This window comes from Anser anser (assembly GCF_964211835.1).
Source record: "Anser anser genome assembly, contig: HAP1_SCAFFOLD_164, whole genome shotgun sequence".
NCBI lineage: Eukaryota > Metazoa > Chordata > Aves > Anseriformes > Anatidae > Anser > Anser anser.
In genome coordinates, this window is record NW_028154106.1 from 14,126 (window position 1) to 25,558 (window position 11,433).

General features: G+C 58.9%; 2 protein-coding genes across 2 annotated transcripts; one reads left to right on the forward strand and one right to left on the reverse strand.

Moving 5' to 3' along the window:
• Window positions 1–232: 232 nt before the first annotated feature.
• LOC310890809 (uncharacterized protein) lies at window positions 233–4,498 on the forward strand (the record flags this gene model as incomplete). The annotated part of the gene is made up of 8 exons (XM_083853136.1): window positions 233–821; window positions 1,168–1,201; window positions 1,295–1,364; window positions 1,468–1,525; window positions 1,616–1,662; window positions 1,748–1,915; window positions 2,398–2,457; window positions 2,555–4,498. Coding segments are annotated over 8 exons (1,083 nt in total), but the record flags the coding sequence as incomplete, so codon positions are not given.
• Window positions 4,499–4,634: 136 nt separating this feature from the next.
• LOC310890790 (olfactory receptor 14C36-like) lies at window positions 4,635–11,433 on the reverse strand. Its single transcript, XM_083853117.1, has one exon. It carries the CDS (start codon window positions 8,103–8,105, stop codon window positions 7,071–7,073), a length of 1,035 nt encoding a protein of 344 aa, XP_083709243.1. The 5' UTR covers window positions 8,106–11,433; the 3' UTR covers window positions 4,635–7,070.

The window sequence follows — 11,433 nt, forward strand, 5'->3', positions numbered from 1 at the left end:
AATCCCATACCCCCACATCCCACCCCCAAATCCCCATATGCCCCCCATACGGCCCCCATATCCCTCCCCAAAATCCCAATTTCCCCCCTATAGCTCCCCCAGACCCCCACATCCCCCTCAAATCCCCATACCCCCCCGCATACGGCCCCAAATCCCCCCCATATCCCCCCTGAATCCCCCCAAATCCTTCCATACTCCCCCGCAGCCCCCCTCACCCCCCCTCTCCCCCCAGATCCGCGACCTCCTGTGCCCGGGGGGCCCCCCCCTGCGCATCCTCCAGGCCCGGGGGGCCCCCCCGAGGTGCGGGGCTCACCCGCCTCCCCCTGGGCCCCCCCCCCGGCCCCGCCCTCCTGGCGGCCTCGCTGGGCGCCCGCCGCCGCGCCGCCCCCACCCTCCTCAACGCCTCGTCCAGCCGGGGCCACCTGGTGCTGTGGGTGCGCTGCGACCCCCCCGGGACCCCCCCGGCACCCGGGGTGCCCCCCCCCCCACCTTGACCTTGGCCGACCTGGCGGGGCTGGAAGACCCCCGGCGCAGCGGGGCTGGGGGGGTTCGCCTGCGCGAGGGGGGGGCCACCAACGCCTCGCTGGGGGTGCTGCGGAGGGTGCTGGGGGCGCTGCGGCGGGGGGGGCGCCCCCCCCTCCGCGAGAGCCGCCTCACCCGCCTGCTGGGGGGGGCGCCGCGCCCCCCCGGCCCCCCCCTCCTGCTCCTCCTCCTCGCCCTCTGCCCCCGCCCCCCCGGGCGCCCCCAGGCCCGCCGAGCCCTCAGCTTTGCCCGGGGGGTGCGCCGGGTGCCCCCCCCCCCCGTGGGGGATGAGGGCGGGGGTGAGTTATTTGGGGGGGGGGGGGGGGGGGGGTTGGGGTTATGGGAGGGTTGGGGGAGCTATGGGGAGGGGTGGGGGGTTATGGGGGGGCAGGGGGGGTTGGGGGGCTCTGGGGAGGGGTGGGGAGAGCTTGGGGGGACTCTGGGAGGGACGGGGGGAGCTGGGGGATTTTGGGGGGGCTTTGGGGAGGGGTGGGGGGCACTGGGGGGTTATGGGGAGGGGTGGGGGGGACACACGAGGAGGAAGGGGGGAGCATGGGACATGGGGGGGCACTGGGGGGGGATGTGGGACGGGGGGGGATGCAGGGGGGCTATTTGGCACCCCCTGACCCCCCCCTCCCCCCCCAGATGCCACCGTTGCCAGCGACGCCCCGGAGCCCAGGTAGGGATTTGGGGACATTGGGGGGGGGGCGGTGGACACGGGGGTGGCACGGGCCCCCTGTGACCCCCTCTTCCCTGTCCCCCCCCCCCACAGGTCCCCCACGCCCCCCCCGGAGGACCAGGCCCTGCAGCGCTGGCTGGAGGATGCTGAGAACACGCTGCAGGTGACACGGGGAGGGGACAGGGGGACACGGGGCGGGGGGTGACAACACCAGCACCCCACCGGGGGGGGGCACCCGTGGGTGCTCACCTCCCTCCCCCCCACAGAGGCTGAAGAAGCGGCGCCCACGCCCCTCCTCTCCTCCTCCGCCTCCTCCTCCTCCGGGTACGGTGGTCCCCCAAAGTGTCCCCTCCCCCCCCAAAGTGTCCCCCCCCGTCCCCAAATGTCCCCCCCCCATGACGCTTTGTCCCACAGGCGCCCCCTCCCCGGCCTCCCTGGTGGTGCTGCGGCGGCGGCAGAAGGTGGGTCCCTGGGTGGGGGGGTGTGACACACGTGGGGGGGGTCCATTTGTGCCCCCCCCCGCTCAGTGTCCCCTGCTGTCCCCAGGGCTGTCCCCAGTGGGAGGCGGTGGCCGCCCCCCGGCTGGAGGCGGGGGTCCGGGCCCACGTCCTGCGGGCGCTCAACGGGGGGGACCCGGCGCAGCTGCGGGGGCTGGGGCCCCGCCGGGGGGGGCGCGTCCACGCCTGGCGCCAGGAGCACGGCCCCTTCCGCACGGTCAGTGCCTGTCACCTCCCCGCTGTCACCCCCCTCCCCGCTGTCACCCCCCGTGTCTTCTTGTCACCTCCCCGGGTCACCTTGTGTCACCCTCGGTGTGTCACCTGTTGTCACCCTGTGCCACCCCTGGGTGTCCCCTGCCATGTCCCATGTCACCCTGTGCCACCCCTGGGTGTCCCCTGGTATGCCCCGTGTCACTGTGTCACCTCCCAGTGTCCCCATGCGTGTCCCACGCCCCCCCTGGGTGTCCCCTGCCATGTCCCACGGCACCGTGTCACCTCCCAGTGTCCCATGCCACCCCCGGGTGTCCCCTGGCGTGTCCCATGCCACCCTGTGCCACTCTGGGTGTCCCCTGGCATGCCCCGCGTCACCCCGCGCCAACCCACCGGGGCACCCAGTGTCCCTGCCACCCCCCCGCCCCGTGCTGTCCCCAGGGCCACCCCCGGGTGCCCCTGTCCCCACGGGTGCCCCTGTCCCCGCAGGTGGAGGACCTGGCGGCGGTGCCCGGCTTCTCGGCGGCGCAGGTGGCCACGCTGCTGCAGGTGAGCGGGGACACGGGGCTGGGGGACAGCGGCCACGCAGGGGCCACGCGGGCGTGGCGGGGGCGCCACGGCGGTGACGCGGTGCCCCTCTCCGCAGGCCAATGTCCCCGCTGCCCTGGGGACAGCCCCGTCGTTGTCCCCCGGACCCCAATAAACAGCCGCGAACGCCGACCCCGCCTGGCTGCGTGCGCGTGGGGGCGGGAACAAGGGGAGGGGCTCCTGGAGGTGAGACGAGGCGATTGGCCGGGTGGGGGGGGGGGGGCTTCCTGGTGCCCTCCTTCTCAAGGTGACCTCGTGCCACCCAGGTGGCCCCAAGCTCAGGAGGTGGCCCTGAGCTGCCAAGGAGGTGGCCCCAAGCAAAGGAGGTGACCTCCAAGACACCAAGGTGTTCCCAAGCCACTAAGATGACCCCTGAGACAAGGAGGTGACCCCAAGCCACCAAGGTGTCCCCAAGCCAAGGAGGTGACCCCAAGGTTCCATGGTGATACAAAGGAGGTGATCCCAGGGCACCAAGGTGTCCCCAAACCAAGGAGGTCACCCCGAGCAACCAAGATGTCCCCAAGCCAAGGAGGTGACCCCAAGCACCAAGATGACCCCAAGCCACCAAGGTGTCCCCAAGCCAAGGAGGTGGCCACCAAGGTGACCCCAAGCCAAGGAGGTGACCCCGAGCCACCAAGGTGTCCCCAGGCTGAGGAGGTGACCCCAAGGTTCCAAGGTGATACAAAGGAGGTGATCCCAAGCCATCAAGGTGACCCCTCAGCCTTCAAGGGTCCCCAAACAAAGGTGATCCTGAGTCACCAAAACCCAAAGCCAAGAAGGTGACCCCAAACCGCCAAGGAGGTGACCCCAAGCCACCAAGGTGTCCTCAAGCAAAGGAGGTGACCCCAAGGTTCCAAAGTAACACAAAGGAGTTGACCCCAAGCCACCAAGGTGTCCCCAAGTCAAGGCGGTAACCCCCAAGCCACCAAGATGACCCCAGCCAAGGAGGTGACCCCCAGGCCACCCAGATGATGGTGAGCCACCAAGGTGTCCCCAAGCCATCAAGTTGGGCCCAACCACAAGATACTGAGATAGCCCCAAGCCACCGTGACCACACGATGCTGAGATGAACCCAGGCCCCCAAGGTGACCACAAGATATCAAGGTGACCCCAAGTCACCAGGGTGACCTCCAGATATTAAGGTGACCCAAAGTCACCTAGATGACTCTGAGCCACCAAGGTGACTACAAGAGGTGAAGGTGAGCATGAGCCACCAAGGTGACCCTCAAACTACTGAGGTGACCACGTGCCACCAAAGTGACCACAAGGTAATGAGATGGCTCCAAGCCACCAAGGTGACCACAAGTTGAAGAGAGAGCTCCAAGCCACCAAGGTGACCCTCAAACTACCAAGGTGACCACGTGCCACCAAGTGACCGCAAGCCACCAAGATGACCAGAGCCATGGGACAGGTCCTTCGTGGCGCCTCAGCACAACCTCCACCCCATGCCGCAGAGGACTCCCCGCACCCAGAGGACCTCCTCTCCATCCTACGCTCGCCTTGGTGCCCGCAGGCCGCTTCCTCCTGCAAGAGGACCCTTGAGGGACCAAGACTTGGGCATTGGAGCTCCTCCACCTTGCGTTCGTGGTGGGGCTCCACCTCTCCCAGCACTCCCCCTGTGGTTCAAGAGCCTCCGTTCCTCGAGTTGCCGTCGGGATCTCATGCAGAAGACTTCACCCGTCGGGACCTTGTCGTGCAGAAGACCTCGCCCTCCTTGGGAGGTCACGGTGATGGTGGGACTCGATCTCCAAATCCTCCACCCGATTTTAGGATGCTGCGGTTCAGGATCTTGGCACCGGAGGACTCCCGGACCTGCAGAATGCCCGAAGGAGCATCGCTCGTTTTTGGGATGTAGAGCGTAAATTCTTTCCTCTGCACTTCCGCACAGCCTCCGCTTGTTGTTTTTTCCTTTTCCCCCTTTCCCTTTTTAAAAATTATATAATTAATAATAATTTTCCCTTAATAATTATGTATTCCTTTAATAAAGTTATCCTTACATGTACCCGTGAGCTGTTTCTTTCCTTTTCTTCTTCCCCTCCTCTTCTGAGGAGGGGCAGTGAGAGCGGTTGTGGCGGAGTTCAGCTGCCCGGCAAGGAAAAACCACCCCAAAACCCGCTGTGACTCTGGGGCAGGACGCGAGGGCGCAGTACCCTGCGGCGACATCTCTGAGCGTCTCTCTCGAGCCGTGAAGTATCTCCCAAGGGGACCGAAGCATCTCTCCGTGGAGAATTGCATCTCCCCAGGACATAAAAGCACTTGCCTGGAGCAACCACATTTCAGCTCTTTCTCCCCAGGGAGCCCAAGGTTCTTTTTGGAGGACACGTGCACCTCCCCACGGCCCTCAAGCACGTGATTGGAGCACTGAAAGCTTCCTCTGCGAACCCATCGCCTCCTGAGGCGCTAAGACATCGCCCAGTGGCATACGAGCGTTACTTTGAAGAACCCAGCCCCTAAATAGAAAACCCAATCAACTCCTCGGAAGACCCAAGCACCTCTCTGGGCAACAAAGGCACCCAAAGTTCTCCCGCGAGTCGCCCCAGCATCTCTCTGCAGCGCAGAAGCACCTCCCTGGAGCACCCAAGCCTCTCACCGGAGAACCCAAGAACGTCCCCACCGCAATCCTACAGCTGAGCGGAGAACCCGAGCGCCTCCCCGGGGCTCCAGAACACCACCTGGGGCGGTTCTAGGCACCGCAGTACGAAAAGGACGTGAGACTGTTGGAGAGTGTCCAGAGGAGGGCGATGAAGATGGTGAAGGGCCTAGAGGGGCAGACGTATGAGGAGCGGCTGAGGTCACTTGGCCTTTTCAGCCTGGAGAAGAGGAGGCTGAGGGGAGACCTCATCGCAGCCTACAGCTTCCTCACACGGGGGAGCGAAGGGGAAGGCACCGATCTGTTCTCTTCAGAGATAGGACCCGAGGGAACGGTGTCAAGCTGCGGCAGGGGAGGTTCAGGCTGGACATCAGGAAGAGGTTCTTCACCGAGAGGGCAGCCACCCGCTGGAACAGGCTCCCCGGGGAAGGAGTCACTGCACCAAGCCTGCCAGAGTTTAAGAAGCGTTTGGACTGTGCACTTAGTCACATGGTCTGAATTTTGGGGTAGACCTGTGCGGTGCCAGGAGCTGGACTCGAGGATCCTTATGGGTCCCTTCCAAGTGGGGATGTTCTATGATTTTATGATTCTAAGATCCTCAACTCCGCCATCTCACTGTCACTGCAGCCAAGACTGAAGGGCCTCATTATCGTGCAGTTCCTCCAAAATTGTCATGCAGTCCCACAGCTCGGCACCGCTGGGCCCGGTTTTGTCCCTGTCCCCCTTCAGATCCAGTTTAAAGCCCTGTCCATCAGCCCTGCTGACTCCTGGGCAAAGATCCCTCAAAGAAAGGTGCTCCCCATCAGGAGTCAGTAGGCTCAGTGTCACGTAGACCTCCCCACCATCAAGAAACCCAAAACTCTGTCAGTGGCACCAGCCTCGGCGCCACGTATTGATCTGCCCGTTCCTTTCAATATTGATCCCCGCTGCTGGAAGGAAGGAGGAAACCACCACCCATGCACCTGATCCTGTTCACCTCAAGTCCTCTGCTGTGCCTCGTCTCCCTCCCTCTTTCAGGATCCTCATTTCTACCTTCTCCCCCATGGCTTTTAAATTCCTGAGCAGCTCATCTTTGTAAGTATGGAGCCTCGCAGGGCTGAGGTGGTCAGGTGTACGGATTGATAAGGAAAGAGACAGAATGTGGGAGTGTTGATTGGATTAACAATAAGAAACGATTGGGTTAAAAAGAAAAGATTGGGTTAAAAAATAACAGTTTGGGTTAAGAAGAAAAGATTGGGCTAAAAATAAGAAAGGAAAGGGGAACAATCAGCAAAACTGAGGCACAGAGCTGGCAAAACGAACATGGAGACAACGGCAAGGAGCAGAGCTCCCGGTCACATTGGTTGGTGGGTTATCAAAGTACCGGCGCTGCTCCCAGGAAGATCAACCTGGACTTAGCAGCTGGTAAGACTGTAAAAGCGGGTCGAAGAAACTCTCTGAGACTCAATTTGGAGTAGAAAGCAGAAATGTCATTAATTGTGGGGCCGGGCCCACAGGGGATTGCTCCACCTGGTGTGCACGCCGAGTTGTTCAAGCTACAGAGGTTATATGCAGTCAGAGCATACATATCCATTAGATTTCCAAAAAATAATTAACACATTGGTACTGTTACTTCCTGGAACTCCTTAGAATATGTAAACGTCCCCGTTTATTTCTACTAGTGGTCTTTCGGGGTCTTCTGGTGGTCGTCGGTAGGCGTCCTCACCGTGTTTGCTGGTGGAACCCAGTTCTTGCGCGTGCTCAGGTCTCGTTCTTTTTATCACCGTCGTTGGTTACACACCCAAGGCCATGCGCACAGCAGGAGTTCCTCACCTGATCTTCTGACACATCCTCCAGGCCTGGGTCATCTCGCCCTCATTCTGCGATACAAGCCCGTACATTCCTACAAATAAAGCTAATTAGTGAGTAAGGCAGCATCAGGGATACAAAGGTCCTAAACGTCTCTTCTGTCTGTGGTGAGTGGCCTGTTAGAATGATGGGCGCCTCATTGACGCTGGAAGTGTGCGAACAGTTTCCTCTCTGCATCCTTGAGCTCCTGGTTCCTCATGCTGTAGATGAGGGGGTTCACTGCTGGCGGCACCACCGAGTAGAGAACTGCCAGCACCAGGTCCAAGGATTGGGAGGAGTTGGAAGGGGGCTTCAGGTAGGCAAAGATGGCAGTGCTGATAAACAGGAAGACCACGGCCAGGTGAGGGAGGCACGTGGAAAAGGCTTTGTGCCGGCCCTGCTCAGACGGCATCCTCAGCACTGCCCTGAAGATCTGCACGTAGGACAGCATGATGAAAGTGAAACAACCCCAGAATAAAGAAATACTACCCGTAAGTAACCCAACTTCCCTGAGGTAGGCCTCTGAGCAGGAGAGCTTGAGGATCTGGGGGATTTCACAGAAGAACTGGTCCACAGCATTGCCTCGGCAGAGGGGCAGGGAAAATGTATCAGCGGTGTGCAGCACAGCATTGAAAAAACCACAGCTCCAGGCAGCTGCTGCCATCTGGGCACAAGCTCTGCTGCCCAGGAGGGTCCCGTAGTGCAGGGGCTTGCAGATGGCAACGTAGCGGTCATAGGACATGATGGTGAGAACTGAAAATTCAGTTCCAATAAAGAAGACAAACAGAAAGACCTGGGCAGCACATCCTGCATAGGAGATGGCCCTGGTGTCCCAGAGGGAATTGGCCATGGCTTTGGGGAGAGTGGTGGAGATATAGCCCAGGTCGAGGAGGGCGAGGTTGAGGAGGAAGAAGTACATGGGGGTGTGGAGGCGGTGGTCGCAGGCTACGGCGGTGAGGATGAGGCCGTTGCCCAGGAGGGCAGCCAGGTAGATGGCCAGGAAGAGCGCGAAGTGCAGGAGCTGCAGCTCCCGCGTGTCTGCGAATGCCAGGAGGAGGAACTCGCTGATGGAGCTGCTGTTGAACATCTGATCCTCTGCTGGTGGATGCTGCCAAAGTAGAAAAAAAACCAGACATTTGCAACAAGCTTCTCTGAGCAAAGCTCCCTTCATTCCTAAGCCCTCACATTGCATTTCTTTCCAGGAGGATCTTTGTGCATCTCCTTGGTTTGTGCTGGCTGAGTGTCCTGTACAGAAGGGGCACCTCTGCCCATCAGCTCCTGGTGGGTCATGTCTACTTCACAGCACCTTCTTCCACAGAGGAAGGTGGAAGGAGAGGTGCAGCACATCTGTCTATTTACAAAGAGTTTTAGAGTTTAGTTTTAACCCTTGTGCCCAGCTGCTTGGTGCTTGCAGCATCCTCAGGTGCTGCACTCAGCGGTTACGCTGAAAAAGGAACCGTGCTGTTCTGGGAGAAGAGGGGAGCAGCTCAAGGAGCAGGTACGATCGCCGCCCTTTTAGCTGTGCAGGGTGTAATGAAGAGGCCACGACAAGGATGCTGATCCACAGGGGCTGCTCAAGGGCTCTCGGACAACACAAAGGTCCTCATCAACCCTCAGCATATAGCCTGCCCTGCAACAAGAACACAGAAATGAAGGCAGGCTCCTTCCCCCCACAGCTTCTCCCTGCAGCTCCCTGGGCAGGCTGAGTCCTCATCCACATTGCCCTGCTGCCGGGGACTCACCGTGTCCAGGCTCGTGCAGAATCCTCCCACGCCGTGAGCTCGGCCATCCCGCTGCTCTGCTCTCCTTGCCTCCCTTCTCTCCCCGTGCCAGCTGCAGGCAGTGCCCCCAGCCCTGCTGCGCCGTGCAGAGGAGCTGCTCCTGGGCAGAGCTGGCTCTCCACACTTGCCAGGAGCTCTCTCCTGCCCAGGAGTAGCACAGAACCAGCCCAAGGCCTCCCTTGCTCTGCCCCTCTGGGCTCCCTGCACATGTCCCTGGGGCTCCAGGGCTGACAGCAGGGTCCCTCTGGGGATTATGCTTTGAAGCATCTGAAGTAATCACCACTTGGCCTTCTCTAAACAACAGAGACTGATTCCAGCGGCATAGTTTGTCTTACCAGAGCGTGCTTTGTAAAGTGTACACGTTCCCTCTGGACACCCATGAAAAAAAAAAAAAAAAGGCCAGACAGGGGTTGTTTGTTGCCCTTGTTCAGGTCAGTGACTAGCTGATGCAATGCAGGCATCTCCTCTCGAGCTGGAGGCCTGCAGGCTAGGCAGGATTCAGCTCCCCCCGTGCACCCCCCACACCCACAGGAGCTGAGATTCCTCCTGGTTCAGTCCAGGCATGCAAATGTGCCTGCATGGGAGCTGCTGCTCTGAGCCCCTGCTCTTTATTCCGTGGGGAGACACAAACACTCGGTGACTCCAAGATAACTGCTAGTTTTTGTGAGCTGTAATGGAAACCCTCTGAGCGTACTTACAGCCTTCCTTATTATTGACTGTGGGCCAGAGATCAGAGAATCACAGAATGGCTCAGGTTGGAAGATCATCTAACTCCAACCCCCCTGCCATAGGTGGGGATGCCACCCACCGGATCAGGTTGGCCAAGGCTCCATCTAACCTGGCCTTGAACACCTCCAGGAATGGGGCATCCACAGCTTCTCTGGGCAACCCGTTCCAGTGCCTCACTACCCTTAGAGGGAAGCATTTCTTCCTAATGTCTAATCTAAATCTATCTTCTTTTAGTTTATGACCTTTCCCCCTTGTCCTATCATTATCTACTTGAGTGAAGAGTCTTTCTCCATCCTTTTTATAAGACCCCTTTAAGTACTGAAAGGCTGCAGTAAGGTCTACCTGGAGCCTTCTCTTCTCTAGACTAAACAGCCCCACCTCTCTCATCCTCTCTTCACAGGAGAGGCGCTCCAGCCCTCTGATCATCTTTGTGGCCCACTTCTGGACCTGCTTTAATAGGTCAATAGTGAAAACACCGGTCCCAAGACAGACTCGTGAGGGACACCGCTCATCACCGGCCTCCACCTGGACATAGAACCAGTGACCGCTACTCTGCGTGCAGCCATTGAGCCAATTCCTTATCCGCCGGATGGTCCACCCTTCAAATCCACATCTTTCCAATTTAGAGATTAGGATGTTGTGTGGGACTGTGTCAAAGGCCTTACTGAAGCCCAAGTAGATGACATTGGTCAGTCTTCCCTTGTCGACTGATGCAGTCACTCCATAAGAGAAGGCCACCAGGCTGGTCAGGCAGGATTTGCCCTTGGTGAAGACATGCTGGCTGTCCCGGATCACCTCCTTGTCCTGCGTGTGCCTTAACGTTGCCTTCAGGATTCGTTTCATGATCTTGCCAGGCACAGAGGTGAGGCTCGCTGGTTTCTAGTTCCCTGGGTCCTCCTTTCTTCCCTTTTTAAAAACGGGAGTGATGTTTCCCTTTTTCCAGTCACCAGGGACTTCATTTGACTGCCAGGACTTTACAAAAATGGTGGAGAGTGGCTTGGCGACTACATCAGGCAATTCCCTCAGGACCCTGAGATGCATGTTCTCAGGCCCCATAGACTTCTAGTTGCTAAGTTGTGTCAGGAGGTCCCAAACTTGCTCTTTGCTTGCAGGGTACATGGCCCTGTTTCCACTGTCTGTGCATTTCCTCCTTTTGCCTAAGTTTGACCAGCAGGTCCTTGTTCAGCCGTGCCTGTTTCCTGCCTTCCCTGCGTGATTTATTGCGTATGGGAACAGAGAGCTCTTGCGCTCCAAAGAAAATACCCTTAAAGAGCTGCCAGCTCTGATCAGATCCTGTCCCTAAGGACCGTGTCCCATGGGATCTCACCTACTAATTCTCTGAACAGCTGGAAGTTGGCTCTCCTCAAGTTCAGGGTCCTGACTTTGCTCTTAGCAGGGCCCATATCCCTCGAGATCACCAACTCAACCACGGCACGGTCACTGCAACCCAGGCTTCCTCCAATCTTAACCTCTTTAATGAGATCTTCCACACTGGTGAGCGCCAGGTCCGGTAACGCTTCTCCTTTGCTTGGTTTGCCTAATACCTGGACGTGGAATTTGTCCTCACTGCACTCCAGGAGTCTCCTGGATTGCTTACACGTGGCTTTCCCAGAAAACATCCGGGAGGTTGAAATCCCCCAGGGGGATGAGAGCCTGTGAGCGCGATGCTTCTTGTAGCTGGAGCAAGAAGGCCTCATCGACAGACTCCTCTTGATCAGGCAGCCTGCAGTAGACCCCGACCACAAGATGTCCTTTGTTGGTCTGGTCCTTAATTTTTACCCACAGCCTCTCAACCTGCTCTTGGCTGTTTCTCGAAGGGAATTCTTTGACCACTGTGAATAAAAGTGAAATATCCTCGTGAAAAAGTGGATATCCTTGACCAAAGTGAATATCCTTGACCACCCAAAATTAGACCAGACGTGTATACTTAGGGCAAACTAAGTTAAGACAAGTACATATCCCCGCATATGAACGTTATTTAATCCAAGGGGTCTCATTTTAATGGCATAA